Source organism: Drosophila obscura, unplaced genomic scaffold (genome assembly GCF_018151105.1).
Source record: "Drosophila obscura isolate BZ-5 IFL unplaced genomic scaffold, ASM1815110v1 contig_14, whole genome shotgun sequence".
NCBI lineage: Eukaryota > Metazoa > Arthropoda > Insecta > Diptera > Drosophilidae > Drosophila > Drosophila obscura.
The window spans coordinates 1,786,030-1,804,772 of record NW_024542724.1 but is presented as its reverse complement, the minus strand read 5'-3'; the positions used below and the strand labels follow the sequence as shown (position 1 = coordinate 1,804,772).

The 18,743-nt window shown below is 40.8% G+C and overlaps 1 protein-coding gene across 1 annotated transcript; it reads right to left on the bottom strand.

Moving 5' to 3' along the window:
• Positions 1–5,814: 5,814 nt before the first annotated feature.
• Positions 5,815–7,116, bottom strand: LOC111070354. The gene is made up of 5 exons (XM_022360816.2): positions 7,014–7,116; positions 6,588–6,954; positions 6,426–6,513; positions 6,280–6,372; positions 5,815–6,194 (listed from the first exon to the last, which is right to left on the bottom strand). The coding sequence occupies exons 1-5, from the start codon at positions 7,028–7,030 to the stop codon at positions 5,983–5,985; spliced, it is 777 nt and encodes a 258-aa protein (XP_022216508.2). The 5' UTR covers positions 7,031–7,116; the 3' UTR covers positions 5,815–5,982.
• Between the last annotated feature and the right edge of the window lie 11,627 nt (positions 7,117–18,743).

Genomic DNA, 18,743 nt, shown 5'->3' with positions numbered 1-18,743 from the left:
CCGGGAAATATATCTCAAAGAACAATACGCAAATTAATCACCACCCACACACGGGACACGCGGGAGTCTTCTGCCATTCGCTATCCGTTTTTCTCCACAAAAATGCGACAGTCAAAGTATTTTGCATTAACATAAATTTTATTGCGTATACGCAGCGCTGCAGCCGCTTTGCCAGATGGCTAAGATTGAGGCCAGAAAAGCGGAAAGGAGGAAAAGCGGTGAAAATGTGCCACTACCGCAGATGATTTTCCATATTTATTATTTTGGCCCAGAGAGACGATGACATTGTCCGGTGGTGGACACTTTTTTTTGCCAACGATCCACCAGGGAATCGCTAGGCAGCTGTCTGATGTCGCCTTCTGTTGGCCACTCACGGCGCCTGGCACAATGACAAATTACAAGTTGAAAGTTGACCGAACTTTGGCGCGACAGTGTCCACAGTTTTCGCTCTCTCTTAATTTTTATGTCCGGTGGTGGTCGTGGAACCTCCCTTTACTGAGGGTATATTCTATTTGTGGAGATGTATGTAACGGACAGGAAAAGCGATCCAAATTATTGAGTAAATTTTATAATGCCCCAGCAGAGCCCAAACTTTATTTTCCTTTTCTTTTAGTAATAGTTAGTTAATTTTGACACTTTTTCTTCATCAAGTAAATTCAATCACATGGTATCCCATAGTCCACGGATGGCATGGAAAGTTCAGTTCAATTTTTTTGTATTTTTCGGACATATTTTGGCAATTTTCTTGCTCTAGTTCTTCCGCACTGTACCCTCCCAGAGCAGAGCCTCTCCCTAGACAACTGTCAGTTATCCAATCTTTGACTCCAACTGTCGGTCGCCGAGGCCTTTGAAATTGATGAGGCCTTTGTGTTTGTTGTTTTGGCAAATGAGGCGCAGATAAGCGTCAACTTTGACGCCCTCTTGAGCATATTTTTTGTCCATTCCCCTCGCACCACCACCCGATCTCTCCCTTTCCTATTCTCTGTTTCTTTTTCAGTTTCGGTTTCGTTTTCCCTTTCTCGTTTTTCGAGCTGCTTTGCTTATCATCGAAGCTGTTGCGTTGCGTCTTCTTCGACAAACAAGAAAAAAAAACCAGAACAAAAACACATTTTCGAGCTTGGGTTCGGTTCGTTCTTTTGGTTTATTTTTGTTGTTGTGTGTCTCTAGCGCGCCTCATTTGAACCCGCCGAACCCTGTTCCATTCTTTTTTTTTCCATTTTTTCTTTGGGTTTGGTTTTTTTGCTTTTTGTTTTTTGCATGATTTTTTTTTTTGTATTGTGCGTGACATATTTGTGTGAGCATTTCATTTGACTCTTCACTTGTCCCCTTTTGGGGGCTAACCATTTGTCTGGCTGAATGCTTGACTCGGATTTGTCTGTGGCACTCTGCTTGGGCTCCAAATGGCAATGGGGTATGGCAGATTGACGGTGAAGGATAGGCTGGACTGGAGTGCCTTAAGAGAGTGCTATGGTTTATCATTTAGGGGAATCAATGAGCTGCGGATAAGGAGAGGACAGTTAGAAGACAAAAAAAATGTTGGGAGGACTATGGAAGCAAGGGAAAAAGAAATTGTGTGCGTAAGATAATGAATTTAGGATTGAAGTATGAACAGCAATTGAAAAAATAAATTGAATAAACCATGGAGAGCTTCGGATATGATTAGTCCGATTTCCTTGTGTAACGTTTTGGGCAAATATTATACAAAATTATTTGTTGAATTCTCAAGACCCGGAAAATGTTGGGAAAATCTCTTCCCCATTGATATAGAAGCTAATTTGGCACAGAGTATATGATATTCGGTTTCATAGGGCTCTCTCAACACTTCATATTGTGTAGACTGCACTCAGCACGCTAAAGCGACGGCAAGTCAGAGAGAAGGAGAGAGAGAGAGAGACAATGACTGAGAGAAGAATCATCATGGAATCATCTTTCATCGTTCTCATCGCAGCCTGCACTGATTCTCGTGCAAATCCCCCAATGAATAGCAAGTTGCAAACTGCATTTGAATTGCAAACCCCAAAGCCAGCCACCACCAACCACATCCCTACTCTCAAGCAGCCACAACCATGCTCTCCACCAACAGCCAACCACTACCCACATTAGTTTAGCATATGTTTTACATAACTGGAGAGTCGGAAGCAGAGGGACAGAGTCTGGGACTGGGAGTGAGTCTATTCCCCAAAGCTGAACTGAATCCTCGGCTTATGCTCCACTTTGTCTGACTGAAACTTTCGTTTTTCGTATATTTCTGCTTTTGTTTTTTTTTTTTTTTCATTCTTATACATAGATGTTTTTGTTTATAGCTGACAGCACACTTCCTGTCCTATCGCTAATCCATGCCGCCGTGAGACATCTTTCATGCCGGCAAAAGAATTCTAGTTTCGTTTTGTTTCTGTGAAATCAAAGATTGAAATGAAACCAACAGCAACAGTAAGAAATGTACGCAGCACAAAAATAAAATTTATTGAAATGGCAAAAGGAAGACCTTGATCTTTAGATTATCACATCAATAAATGGTATTTTGTTGTATTCCATTTTATATTTCTTTCTTTGTCGCTGCTGCTCTTTCAGTTTCAGTTTCAGTTTCAGCGGCATCTTCAGCATGATCGTTGAGCTTGAGGTCTTCTTGTTGTTCTTGTTCTTTGAAAACTAAAACTGAAGCCGAAACGGAAACTGGTGGAACCAGTCGAACAGCCACAAAACAAAAACCGACCAAACCTCACCAAAAAGAACTTCTTCTTTGGCTAATTAAGAGTTTTTGGTTAGCGCCGGCTTCCAGTTATATACAAAACACTTCTGTACGAGTATAGGAACAGATATCTTAAATCACAGATCTTGGAACATTAATTTAAATGCAACTCTATTAGGAGGAGAGTCATTCTGCATGAAGTCACTCGATAGGGGCTCGCATGTGCGACTATTCCACAAATGACGCTTACGTGATTACATAAATGGCCATAAAAAGTGATTTGAACTTGAAATTGCTAAATGCGTCATGCAATTGAAACAACTACACGCGTACTACTCGACTACAGCAGCCACACAAGAAAACAACGAAAACAAAAAGCCAACTAGAGAAAATCACTGAAAATCGGTGGAAATAAAAACGTACTAGCCATAAAATTGTTACAATGACGACAAAAAACAGCAAAAACATCGGCTCAAAGCAGAGCGCATTTAGCCAGTAGATCAAATTGAATGCTCGTAACAGCCTTCGCCACAGCAGCAGAACAACAAAATTGTATGTACAACAACCAAACGCGAAACTGGCTCACAAGAAGATCAGCAAAAAGCAGGAACAGTCAAAAAGAGAGCTTCAATTAGGCTTTTGTCTGTATATCTATTGTATGTAGTATAGTATGTATGTATATCGGTATATATTGCACATGCATATATGTATTTTAACATCTCTTTTCTGTCACTGCCATTGCTGTTTCTCTTAGTAGTCTGTTAAACAGTGAATACGTACAGACGTACTGCAGTTGTTGTAACAGTTGATGCTCTCAAAATAATATCATATTGGTGCTGTGGGCTTGTCAAGTGCCAATTCGGCTACATGTTTCCTTGTCTCCATTCCAGTCATTGAATATATTTTAATATGTGCAATATAATTTTTACAAATAAAAGACGAGAAGGAACGTGTGAGTTGCTTCAGTGGACGCGACTCTACTTTTATACCCGTACTCAGTCAGTATATATATTTGTGAGCTTATAATCTATGCAGAATTTTGAAATATTTTACACGTTACATTTTTTTGCTACATCTGTTATCTACATCTCAATATACAACGTCGATTACACATCTAAAATGTAGATTATAAATGCAAATGTAGATTCTACATTGAAATACACTTGTTGCAGTGTGATATCACTTGAGTCTGGAAACAAAATTTGTTTGCTCTAGCTCTTATAGTCTCTGAGATCTAAACGCTCATCAAGACGGTCGGACAGACGGACGGACAGACACACATGACTATATCGACTGGGCTATTGATGCTGATCAAGAATATATATACTTTGCGGGGTCGGAAACGTTTCCCTCTCTGCGTTGCACACATCCACTTTTGCCACAAATCTAATATACCCCTTTACTCTTCGAACAAGGGTATAAAAAGACTAAAAAGGACAAAGATATCGAATCAGGAACTTGATCAGCTTAGTCGGTCCCCCGAGTCCAACAAAAATATACACAGTCTTGGACAGAAAAATTTGTTTGTGGAAGGAGTGTCAGCTGCTTCTGAAATAATTGTTGCTGTTTTGGTTACTGCTGTGACTTGTGATGTTGACGTTCTTGTTGCTGTTGCCCTTGAAATTGTTGCTGCAGATTTTGCTGTTGTAGATTCTGATGTTGTTACAGTTTATGCGATAATTTTTGATGTTGCTGCTGCTCTTGCTTGGTGCGCCACTGCTATTGCGAGTCTACAGTCGCTGAAGATGTTGATAATTATGAACATCTATTATTCTCAGAGTTACTGCTGCAGATATTCCTACTGTTATCAGATATGGCTTGAATAAATATCAATAGGAATATCTTACGTATGAGTATTCAATGTATCAGGGGTTCCGTTTCTGTGCAGAACCCCCCGTCCAATGGCACAAGATTGCTTGCAAGCAAGCATTGAAAAGTCTCACATGTGATTTATACTCGAATAAAACTATTGTAAACTCAGGCAGATGGAAAACATCTTTGGAATACATTACATTACTCACCTGCCTCAGGCAAATGGAAGACTTGTTCTTGCTGGCAATCTGATAACAAGCTTATGTCAGCTTCCAATCTGACTAATACGGCGAGATGGAGGGAGGGGGAAGCCAAGACAAATCCGACAACATTGTCAAACAAGATGCATATCTCGAGAACGTGCAGCTGAGATTTACACCCAGACAAACCTCTTTACCCCATAAACATACTCGTATGCATCTAAGCTGATTTTGTCATGGCTGCCTGGGCGAATAAAAATACTCGAGAAGAAAATGTTCTATGATTTTCGCCACAATATTTCCAGGACTAGTATTTACCGAAGCTCCCCCTAATGGCATCAAATGGAATTTGACTGGAGGTTAAGTGAGAGCGATGGTAGGTCCCTTAGTGACAAATACATTAGCAGCAAAATATGACCAGTCCAGCAAAATGCAAATTTCGATTCGAAAATTGGATTGAATTGGCTGCGGATGGTAGTTCTGATAAGGATTTGAGTTTGTTCCGGGGCCCAGATGCTGCCGGAAGCGGAATTCTGATGTCCTGTGGACCCGAAATTCGCATGACAATGACAATTATCTCAGGGCCAGTGACTATTATCCTCCGTTTCCCTTCCCATACGATACGCCCACACAATGAGGGGGATAATTGTGAGTTACGCATAGGCCAAGTGTGCCCGGGTATGGGTTTGATTTTATTGCCAACCCCACAGACAAAGCCAATTTGTGCGTGGCCGAAGCAATTTGGCCAACGGGAAGCCGCACAACAACACAGACAAAAAAATTGCTAGAATTGGGGGAAAATGTGAAAATGAAAATGCCCAAAAAGGCATGGGAGGCGCCCCATGGAATCTTCTTAGGGTTCGGGTCGGTCCCACAGAAAATTGAATTGAAGCATCGCCATAGCCAGCAGAAGCATCAATTCAATGCAAGGGGTCTCTCTCTCTCTCTCTGCACCCACCCTACATATGTGTCCCATCTTATGTATAGAGAAGATGCTTCCTCTTGGAACCCAAGGGCTAGGGACAAGTGGCATTCGGAAGTGGGAGTAGAAGTGGCAATGGGCAATGGGCAGCGGCAGCGGCAGGCACACGAGTATGCAATCAGTCGAGTGAAACTGTCGCTGGTAATTGATTTTAGTGGGCCTGCCCAAAATCTAATTAAGTTATACGATTTCCCTCACATCATTCCCCGATCCATGCCACCCATTTATTATGTTGTAACAATTAGCGACAGTTATGCAATTAATTCATGCTGTCATCGACATCGTTATCGTCGTCATCTTCAATGAGCATTCCATCGATTGTATGGGGCCAAATATCGGTAGTGCCGTCTTCTGTCGTGATTTGACCTTATGAACCATTCAAAGCAGTAGGCTTTGTGCTGTAGCCACACAAGAATATTTACGTCTATGTGGAATCTCGTCAGAGTCCCTTTTATAGTCCTAATGACTAACTGTGTTGGTGATGAATTGCGGGTAAGTACCCGTATGGTAACTGTGAAGCAAAAAATGGATATTAATGCAGATATGTATTAGAGATCGACAGGGAAATGATCAACAAGAAGACCAACGTTACTTACTATCAAATCTTCTTTTCTTTTTATTGGGAATGCAGTAAAACAGTACGGCAAAATTAATATAGTCCGTGGTCAAGATGATGTTGGTGAAATTGTCTGAAAATCGTCGAAGGTATTATTGGTCTTCAATGGCGGGCTCATACACTCACAATTAGAAGCATCGTAGGAGCTGCATTCCAGCCGAAATAAAGGGTGGGCCATTGGAGTCGTGGCGTAGGCATACCAAAATCCCAATATCTATATCCAAATTTTAAATTCTATTTGTACCAAAGAAAATTTCGGCCATTATTTTGAGGGATATTCGGACATACCTTTGGTACATCGATTGGATTTGTGAATGCCACTTTGGGGCATCGTTTCACATGTCGCAGATGTGCGTACTTGTACTGCTCTGCCTTGATTAAGAATGAACTGCGTTTCTTGATTTTAGCTACATTCTTTCGCGTTACTGCGGATCGGTTTGCCTCTGCTTTCTGGGGAATCTTTGGTGATGCAGTACTCCAGCTAACATCTTCTGATATTGTAGTTTTGTTGATCGTCGATATAGTTATAGGTGCAGGAACAATGGATGCAGCAGCTGTGATGTCGGTGGATATACTCGTATTTCCGTCCGTTTCCAATTGTCTGTTATTTAATTCTCCATTAATGAGTGGATATACCACAACCATCACCAGGAGTCTGTTAGAGTAATACGACTCTAGAAAATATTTTAGCAAACTCTTGTAAGTAGATCTTACACTCGGTGTCCAGCCATTTCGAATTGTTTCCAGCTTAAGTCGGACCCATAAGAGAGTCTTTTGCTTTCTTGATCATTTGTGTGGTTATCAAATGGATTCGTTTCGGCTTTCAAGCCGTCAACGTCTCGGATATTCAATAATTGTCAAAGCATTACGTGCCGCATTCTACCAAAGTTAACTTTTTTATATTATATATATTTTTTATTGCATAACCAATGACGCTGCAACGTTGCCGTTGCTGTTTCTGTTATTTTTTTGTTACTGTTGTTGATTTTGTATTCACATATTTTCGAACAGGGAAACGTGCAACGGAATCGGAAATGGGGCACGGACATTTGCAATTACATTCGACAGGGTCTCTGTGTCTGGTGTCTGTCATTGTTAATGCCATTTATGTTCGTGTGATTCACAGCTGCTGATCTGATTACGAGTATGTCATCTTCATTTGATTCACCGATTCGACAAGGTTCCGACATGTGCTTAACCACAAAGCTTAATCACGATTTAACCAATTGTTTTTGTAGCAAGAATAATGCCATGGCAGGGAGTCACATCTACTATTATAAGCATTGTCCTATTGCCTATCCTATTTCCGATATATTTAAAGTAAATCACCAATTTGTTTTTTTTTTTTTCATTTGCTTTTCTCCTGTGTTAAATTCGAATTAATTTTCATTGGGGTAAAGTGTTTGCCTTCAAACAATGTTCACGCGCTTAAAAGCATTAAACTATATAATTTATTTATTTTCAATTAAATTCTAAGCAGATTTTTAGCTCCATCTACTGCGTCCTTTCTTTCGGACGGACTTGAAATTTCTCTTGATTTTGGGTTTAGGAAATGCCTTTTATTTTTGGTAAATTTTGCGCAACAATTATGTGAGCCAACGAACTTTGTCCGGGGTATCCTCGGAATACCCGCTGAGAGGGCCATGGCTCAGTGCCGGGTCTGGCCTTTCCTTCACTCGATGGCAGCTCCCGACAACGTCAAATGATTTATTCAATTTGTGCCATGAAGCGTAAACTTTTTGTTTGGCTTGTTGGCCTCGTTGTCTGGCGCTTGTTGCTCCTCTCCTCCATCGCTTGTTGGGGCTGCGGAAGTTGGCTGTGTGAATCAATCCCCCATCACAGGACATAGAACCTTCCCAGCAGCACCAATTTAAATAGTTTTTCCACATGACAATGGACCAGGCTGTATTTCGCTGCTGCATATCTCTGGACAACAAAGCCGGACAAAAGGTCAAACTGGATTTGAATATTTAACTTGATTTTATGTGTGTGCGGTGCGCTACATGTTGCGGTTAATAAAGATGAGATAGATAGGATTGAAACACACAGAACAATTGTTTGATACTCGGGCGTTAGCTATGGGTAAGTAACTACGAGTATAATAAAATATTTCGTTAAATAAGATTGTTTAGAATATTTTTGGATCAAATTAAAACTATTATCATACTATTTTACATTTTATACATTATTCTGTATTCTTATTGGTTTGGTATTGGACTTTATAGCGAACGTGGCCCTTTTACATAATAAAAAACAGTCAGATGCTTGCTAAGTTTTCTTTCAGTGTAGAAAAGCGTTAAGTGCCCTCCATCAGGAGTGACTCCATTGCCACTTGAATGAAATCAACTTTTCACTGCTTTTTGTTCTATGAGTTGTGTGATATAATTTCCATTTTGTTTGCTACCAATTTATTGCCAATTATAATTACAACTGTTTGGGTTGTTCTGCCAGATAAAATGCTCAAAATTATTGCACTTTTCAGCTTCATTTGTTTACGACTGCTTTTCACTCTCTTTCATGCTGTGTTCCTCTTCATCCGCCAATATTTAACGACTGTTGGTGAAAAAAGTTTTCTTTTTACAACGATATTAAGTTAATTACTTTTGCTGGTGCCCATCTGGATGGTTGGAGTGGAGTGTGTCTTGAGATATTTGGAACTTGGTCGGGTGTTTATGGAATGCCTGCGGACTCATAATTAATAAGCATTTAGTTGGACACACCTCGAACACAGGTCGCACAGTTGGGGTCTGGTCTTCAATGATGTTGTCAAGAAGCGTGAGCTGTAAAAAAGTGTATTTCATATTTGATTTTTATGATGCATTTCGCACGCCTCCCCATTGAAGGGCGAACGTGCCTGCCAGCCACTCGATGATGATTTCACCAGCCATCCAGCGAAGTCCAAAGCTAAGCGACAGTGAAGAGGAGAAAACGCTGTTTGGGGCTGACTCAACCGATGAGGAAGACTCTTGAGGAAGGTGCCAAAGTGAAATCATAACTTATCAAAAGTCTGTAATTAGCTGAAATATAAGTGCCGGAATACCGCTACGGATGGGTTATGGGCAGTTGTTGTGCGTATTGGGAGTAAATGAGTTAATTTGATGATAAGATAAGATCGGATAAGATGGATCATAAAATTGGATCAGCAAAGAGCACCAATTATGGTTATATGGGGTGTGATATGAATGAGATCAGATCAGAGAAATCTGGAAAGTGTAACTTAAGTCAAAAATATACAAAATCCTTCGAACGGAACAGACTATGCCCAAAAACAAGTGCACAACTTTTCAAGGGATTAATCAATGAGCATTTCTAATTTAAAAAAAAAAATATTTAATATTGACGTATATAATATAGAATCAATAAAACCACGAAGCATGGGAGAGTGGGAGTGCATGGGAGCACTCTTTATACACAATGTTCATGCAAGGACACAATTTTTAATAGCTGGATACAAGATGCAAGTGAATAGGGTCTTCCTCAAGGTGCTCATAAAATTAATTACAAATAAAATACATGTTTAATTGACGCATTTCTGTCCACAAATATCCTATCTTAAAATAGCGCAATTCTCCCCCTACAAAAAAATATGTAACATACAGACCACCTAGTGAAGCAGACAACTTGTGTCCACTTCTGGAGAGTAGCGCCTGTCAAAGTATCGCAAAATGTGTTGCTCATATAAATTTCATTTATGCCAGTTAAATTAATTACTGTCAACACATGCGAGGCGGCAGTGGCACCAGCAGCAGCAGCAGCAGCAACCGGAGAGGCAGCCACAGCAAAAACAATTGCCAATCAGCCACAAAAACTAAAGCAGGCCAAGCCAAAAGTCCAACAACGAAGACGCAACTCGGTGGAGAGTACCAGTGGTGGCAGTGGCAGTGCCAGCGCGAGGGTCTCGAGGCTCGAGAGTCCGAGCGTGTTGCGAACATAAACACAAAGTCATAAAGTTTTTACACAAAAACATTTAATTTTATTGCATTTTTGGGCAGCAGCCAGACCCGAGAAGAGCAGTGCAGAGCAGACCAGAGACCAGGCAGCCCATACCCGAACCCCGGCCAGACGACGGCACTGAAACAATGCACCAAAAAGAAGGGTGTGAGGGGGGACAGGCAGGCGGACAGTGTAGGGGGAGTGCTGATGGTCGAGCATGGTCTGCTGACCAGGCCAACTTAATTTGCCGCAAATCGAGCAAAACTGCAGCCAAACAGAAGCGAACGAACAGAAGCAAACGCACACACACAGAATTTTTGGCTGACCGGGAACATTTTTCAAAAATATCATAAAACAAGAAAAGATAAAGTAAGAACACCATAGTAAATTGTCTGACTACGGAATACTTCATATTCAAATACTTGTTGGAATGAAATTGTTAATGTAATGCAATTAGAATGAGAGGAAGTGTTGGACTTAATTAATATGGGATACAAATCCAGATGACATTCGGCAGTGATCTATGTTTTCGTACGGACGATCATTGTATCTTGATATTTGATAGTCATCAATCAGAAAAAGTTTATAAAGCTTAAAACTTTTCGTTCAGCCAAACGACTCGCCACACGACTACAGGGTATATAGCCAGAATAAAAGAACGCAAATCTAGAGCAAAAGTTTTTGATTATGCTGCTACTGACGGCCGCGGCTGGGTGTTGGCTGCTGGCTGCTGGCTGACTCAATGGGTAGGACAGATGGATGGCTGACGTTCGTTCTCCTTATTCCCACACGGCTCGTGTGAATGCGCGGCTGACGTCAGCATCATTTGGAACAGCAGTACCACCGAAAACACAATGTCGACATGCATCTGCAATTTGTTTAGACAACTTCTTGTCTTGGGATTCTCGCTCTTCCTCGCACTCCCTCGCTCTCTGTCTCTGCGAGTATCTGTGCTTTTTGAAATGGGAAACCGAGAATCAACGTAGCGCAGAGCAAAAAAAAGAAAAATATGCCAAGCAAAGTTCTTTTCAGTCTGGAGGCAGAGCAAACCTCCTTTCTTGTGCCCCATCCCCCAAATTTTTTGGCATACGCCTAAAGTGCAGCATTAAAATAAGAATTATGCGGTAGATGGCACAAAATGCAGACCGCAAAACGGAAAATGCAAAATCCCAGAATTTAGAATGCAGCATGCACAGCTTCGTAGTGATTTGTAAGAGAAAAGCGAGCAATAAATGCATCCAGCGTTCGTATACGTAATGTCCATTAACATCAACAAGTGTGGGGGAAAATTTCGTGGATTTGCTGTCGGTCTTTTCGGGGGTTACATATGTGGGATCCCAGGGGTCTCTGGGGTCCAAGGGTGCCGATAAATTGTTCTCGCTGCAAATATGGAAGAATGCCAACAACATTTTTGGTTGATGGCATTTTTGAAAATGATTTTCAATGCAGGGCCTTCAAACGCCACAAAATGTTTATATTGATGATGATGATGATGATGGTCGTAAATGGAAAGTGGCGCAACAGAAGGAGGGGGATGACTGCGGTCCATCCTGTTTGGTTAACACTCACGTTTGGCTTGCTAATAGGGTATATAAAAGGGAGTTCGACTTGAGCTCTTAAGTAGGCTCTGTGTGGAGTCGAATAGGTCGCGGTGGTTTAAGTGGAAGTGGAGTAGAGTTGTCAGGGTTACAGTTGGTACAGATTGAACACAGATTTTTTGAAGGTAGAACTTACAATGCAGATAATGGGGTCAGGATGAACTTAATAAGTAATGATTGACAGCAATAAGTATATATGGTGTGATGTGGCTAACTGCTGATGTACCCCTAATATATAATTCCAACCATAAGGTTCAGTGATTTATAAGTTTCACATATTAATCGATTTATTTTTGGGTTTGAATTTGAAACACTTCTAGCGCATCAGTTTCCCATTTTATTATACATTATGTCTTTTCATATATTTCAAAATATATGGAATCCTTCCTGGCTTTTTTCCACCATATGTGTCGCCTTCCAAGCACAGAATCTCCCCAGTCATCATGTCAGTGTCATGGACGAAGCAATAAAGACATTTACATATGGCCTGGGGTCCGCTTAGACATAAGACCCATCCACCCCGACATACGAGCATCAGCTGGGAGGGGCACCCCTCCTGCCATTGCCATCCCTATTGCAATTCAAGGGCAACCTAAACATACCAATTTACGTAGCAGAGATCTGGCCAGCGATAAAAGCATCCGGGACAAAGTCTCGCGGCCCCTTCTCCTAGGCCCATGCCCCATGGCTTCTGGTCCTGGCCTCTGGCCCCGTGGCATATGTCTGGGATGCTCATTAAGGGCGCACAGCGTGGCGTGGCTAATGTGACAACAACGTCGGTCGGTCGGTTGGTGGTGGTGGTGTAGGCGGTAGGGGGTGTAGGCAACCCCCGCGGGGGATTTTCATTTGACTTTGCAGTCACTACCTTTTTTTTTTCTCGCTGTACTTTATTTTTTGTACCCTTGCAGAGGGTGTTACAAATTAGTCCCGATACTTGCAACGAATGCCAACCGAAACGTAGGTACCACCATTTACGACTGTGGATTTTGGCTACAAGAGATACATATATACAAATCGAAAGATGATTCAATTCATAAGACAGCATTGACAATGAAGGATCCGGAAGTGTATCTAAAGCGTCGGCTTTGATCCTATTTGATTGTTCTTGTTCCTTTTTTTGTTGGTTCTTTTTCAGACTGACGTCGATGCGGCCAAGCTATTTGTTTTGGGATGGTTAGGGGTTGGTAGTGTGAAGGGCCAGAGGATGGCATCCGAAAGGAGGCTTTCAACTTTTATTCTTTTCACTGGGCTTTTATTGTTTTGTTTTCACTGCGGTAGTAGCCATTCTTGTTGTTCTTGTTGCTGTTTTGGGTAATTCAATTTACTGCCACCATTTTCATTTGTGCAAATTTCAAATGACTTGTGGAAAATATACATACATACATACTCGTATATATAAATATATCTGCAGGCTGGTCCAGTTTTGGGGTCTCTCGCCTGGAACCATTTCATGCACAATTTGTTTAGCCGTTTTATTTTTATTTCGCCGCATTGTGAAAAATTTTCCCTGGCATTGGCTGGAGCACTTTTATTTGGGTTCCCATCCCAAACAGAAAATTGAATGTGACTTTCGGTTCAGCCAATTTTCCAGTGGTGGGCTGTCTAAGGGTTAAGGAAGGTCCCTTTAAAAACTTTTTCTTTTTGTTTCGTAATAAACTTGTTTAATATTTACAAATATTTAAATATATTTCAGTTGGTTCCATCCACTTGATAAACTGACTTGGCTTTAGTCTGGCTGCTAAAGCTAATTGGCATATTTAAGAGCGAACAAGATGCAGACATTTAAAGAGACAAACATTTTGAGATTCTCTCTTTATGTGTTACTGCTCTCTTGGCTTGTGTCTGGTTAACACTGCTGTTGCTGATGGCTAGAGGCTGCTGAGCTAACAGATACGGTTTATTCTGTTGCGATTTTATTAACAGTGTAATCTTTGGGCTATGTTATTGAAATGGTATGGGTTGATATGATATGTTCGTTTCCATCAGGAACGTTAAAGAAGGATGCGACATATAAGAAATAGTTGGAGTGCTGCTGAGGTACAGTTGGAGGGATGACTGGGTGAGGTATGATGCTGGATGATATGTTGTTTGATGGTCTATGGATGTTTAAACACTATATGACGAAGGAGAGTGCATATATCATGTCTAATGATTACTTAAAAATTATTTGTAAATGCAAGAAAATATTTTACTACGGTGATATTTGGCCGTTATTAAAATAGAGAAAATAATTAGTTAGGCCAATTCTAGCTAGTGCAAACTAACTCAACTTTTGTATTATATATACCATTCGAAGAAAATGAATCAGGTTCGCTTAATAATATTATCCACTTAGTTTTAATTAGCAAAAGAAACGACGCCTAATGGCATTTTAAGCTTAACAAATTTCAAATTAGTAAGTGGATTCACCAATTCTCTCTTTGCTCAGTGACACCCAACTCTTTTATGCCGATTAGGTTATGTTAAAAAGCCGAAAACACTCTTATGCCGACCCGAAATTACGCTGTTAGCAACATGCTCTATGCTCTAAGGATCCCAGCACTCACTCTGCGAGAGCGAGCTGTTAAGGTTATTGCCCGATGTTAAGACCCCCTACTGTATTAACAATGTCCTTTATGGGGGAGTGGGAGTGTTATGCTGAGCTCGGGCAAATGGTGTAGAAAATTTTAATGCTCCCCAGAGCGACATTTGAAGCTTTGCCTGTCTGGGCAGTTCCGAGCGAATCGTGCTTATGTGCTCTGTGTGTGGGATAGCACGCTTGGAACCTTTCTCCATGTCTTATGAGGGGTTCTCTCACCTCCGAATCGGTTGAGTAGACGAGCCGTGAATGACATTGTTGCATCAATCATAGAAGCGGAGTGCAAACGTTTGAGTGCTGGCCGTAAATTGTAAGCGAATATTGTGACAGATGACGACAGCGTTGGCCATGCCAATGGACGGGTCGAGACCCCATCAAGAACTCTGCTAAATCAGCGCATGATTAATGCTGTTACTGGAGATGGGCACAGGCACAGGGACCCAATGACAAGGGTTGAGTGAAGCGCTTCTTTCTCTCTGTCCAAATTAACTGAAACAAATGGTCCAGAGATTGCATTTCAGAGCACAGATTTTTTGGTAGCGTTTCATTAATTTTTCTGCCAATTTAATTTCTAAACGTGTCTCTTGTACACGGTACGTATAGAGTTTTAGTTCTTTTCGAGGTTTCATATACAACAAAGTTTAAAGCCCTATCTGCATTTCAGCAAGGACCTGTGGAGCTACACATATGTAACATATGTAAATCAAAAAAATTAGGTATCTCTTAGTCGGAATATCCACCATAGAATTTTTTATTTAGTTTTCTTTGTTTGCTTGTCTGGGCCTGCCCCAAACCTCTTGTTGTCTGTGTGTAAACAAATGGCCAGCGCAACTTTTTTGGCAGCCATTCAAAATGGCCAACAATTATTTGATATTTGATTTCGTTGCTGTTCTTCCCCACAACATCCCTACCGCTACCGCTCCCGCTGTGATGTGCCTCTGTACAGTGTACACGCTGCGTATACGTAATGGATGTAACAACATTTCTAGTTGAAACCCCAAACACGCCTTGACAATTTCCTTTCTCCATTCAAACAGAATTTCCCAACAATTTTTCAATGCCAATGCATGTGTCTATAGATGTGTGTATTTCTCTGTCTGTGGATGGTTGTACATATACAGTAGAAAGTACTTTCACCGCTTCAAAGTATTATATGTTGCTCTTCATACCGTAAAGTGATTTACTATTTTTGCTCCTTCTTCTGCATTTCTTTGTGTGTTGTTGCTCCTGTCGATAAAAGCAATCAAAGCTTGATTTATTGTCCATTCCAGCTCCGGACAGCAGCCGCAGGGCCAAAGTTTATTTTTTTTTTTGCGAAAATTTGTCGACAACAGAAGAAGGATTGTTCGTTGTAAGGGTATGCATCAAACTGCTAAGGGTCAGGTGTAATATTGGATATTCCCCAGTTGATATTGAAAAACGGATGCCCTGGGTGTGATGCTAAAGCCGAAAGTTTAGCTTGAATCGATTTTTTATTTATCCCAATGCTCCAATGTAACTCATGCTCCCCGAATATACAATTATTTTCCCTTTTTGTTCCATGGAATGCAGAATTATGGAAATCAGAGGCAATTAAAAACACAGTCAACCTAGATCGAAGTGCTACGAAATAAGGTTCACCGATGGTATGAGGAATTTCTAATAATCCTCGTGAGCCATCCATGATTCCGAAACGGAAAAGTATTTGATTTCCTCTGGAAAATGCCTGCTCAGCATTTTCCTGTTTTTTGTTGGTTTTTGAATTTCCCTTTGGCATTGTTGAGGCTTCCAACGGGTTGGCTGAGCTATTTCCTCGTTTACAGTTAAGCGGTGGCCACACAGACATAGACTCACGTTCCCACATGGACACATGGTGGCATGCAACAATTGCCCTCCCGCCAAATGCCGACGGTCAACAAAACCCAGCAACAACAAAGCCTTATTGATTTTTGACTTGAATGCGGTTTATAAAACGTTTTTCAGAGCCAAACACACACAATGGAGACACCAGCTGGAAACTCGGGGGCTGAAAAGAGACAGGATTAAACAGAGGATGCTGACTGCAGTCAGGCCTTCAGGCAGGACACTTCTCCCAAATACACATATTTATGTTTGCGACTGTCTGTCTGCTACTTTAAATGGCCTGGAAAATCAGTTTGAGTGGCAGACACAATTTAGTACGAGTTGCAGAAGGAAGCAATTCCCCGAAAAAAGGACAGACTTAACTTTTGCAATGCCCTCGAGAGGCAAACTACTTAAGAGGCATATTAACAGTCGACACGCAGGACGAAGGATAGTTGGGATAGTGGAGGGTCCATGAAGTGTTGAGGCATGAGTTGAAATGCACAATTCACTGGAGGAAGGCAGACTGTGATAAAATTGGCAGGATGAGAAGCAGAAAAATAAGTAGCAAGTACCAAGTATTGAAATACCAGCGGATAATACCCGGAAAAGTACTGCGATAAGGTAGAAAGATGAGTGTGATAGACCAGGAGCAGGCTTAGAATGTGCCAAGAAGGCACATGAAATGAAACGACCAGAAGAGGGATGATAAGCCAGGGCCAGAAAAAGTATCAAAAGAAATGACGAAAAACCCGATAAAATGAATTATAAACCCAATGATAAGGAGGAGGATGCAAATCAAGGATCCATTGAATTATGAAAATGCAGAACCAGATAAAAGATCAAATGAACGGACGAAAAAGTGTTTTAGTAGGCGGAACCATTATCAGGATAACAAGTTAGAGCCAGGAAGAGGTTCAGAAGAAAAAGCATGAATCAGGCCGAGGAAGAGGATGCGACGGGGTATCTTACAAGGAGGCACAGTAGAAGGTTCTGTTGGAAATACCAAATGCAGAACCAGGGCATGGCTGAGTTGCCAAACAAAAGGCAGCTAACAAGCATTGGGAAAATTGAAAGAGGGAAAAGCGGTCGGTCCCCTTGAACAACATGATAAAGTAAAACAAAATGAGCAACACTTGACGACGGAGACGCGCATAGAATATAAGAGAAAGGAACCAACAAAAAAAGTAAAGTTTGTTTTATTTATTTAAGTTTAGCGACGCTGAAATACTCTTTTGTTGCATAGTATTCATTGGAATTTGCTTAAATCGGATTTTCCTGTTAACTGAAAAGGGATAGTGATTGCGAAAACGCCGCTTGATTAAAGTTCCGTAAATATAGAAAAAATCTTTTCCATATTTAATACAAATTGTGATAAATAGGAAATTCTCAAATATCTATCAGCTAATCGAATTATAATGACAAGTGTGTTTTCCTATCCACATTCTCAACGACTTGGAATGTCACAAATTAATTAACACATAATTTGAAATCAATGGCATAATGAAAATAAATGAAAGCATATGTCAGTTGGTATTGAGAAATGTGATTGCTTATGGCTTCGTTTAAGACTCATTAAAATTGCATCATAGTTTGTAAAAGGTCTTGTTTCTATAGAATTGAAATGCCCAATTCTCAAACTTAAATTGCAATATCATGTTTTTGTTCGCTTTTTTTAAAATGATGAAATGTCACTAAAAAGGTCTCATCCATTCAGAATCATATCTGGAAATATTTTCACAGATGTTTTAGAAATAAACAGTATTATTATATTTAATCAATGTTCGATACGATTTTTAAATTATAATCATAAAATTTTATAAACTATTACAATAACAATTATAATTTTTATTATCGTTTATTGCGTGTTTTAGCACAAAATTTGCCTACCTTCTCTCCTGAGGGTATCACCAAATTCCGCGCACAAAAAGGTGTTCAAAGCTCTTTTAGAGTCTGTTGCAGGCGCCATAGTTCAACCCTAAGTTGGTATTTGGATATATCTATGGGTGAGTCCTCGTTGGTATGGGGGGGTGTACATATTTGGCATGTGAGTTACTCTGTGTGTCTAGTATGTGTGAGTGGGGAAGTGTTTCTGTCTGTTTGCGTTAATGACAAGTGTTTTCATGTTGTATATGTACATATTTTCCTCTTTTTTTTGCTTTCGTATGCGCCGCGTAATGACAAGGAGGATGTCGATGAGTATAATGACAACATCAATGCTGATGATGATGGGGCTGAGGATGGTACTGTGGATGAGGATGCCGCTGAATGCGTGGCATGCCACGAGCCAGCTTAAAGTGCTTGTTAGGCGTTTTTGTTGTCGCCATTTTCCTATTTTTGCTGCCCCATTGATGACGATGCCGATGTCGACGATGATGACGATGATGATGATGATGCTGCTGTCAATGGGAAATTGAGCTGCGACATAAACACGTTGTCAAATCGAACGCGTGAGTGCTCACGTGCTCGCCGAGCAGAACCGTGAGGGGTATACAGGAGGAGAGCAAAAAATTC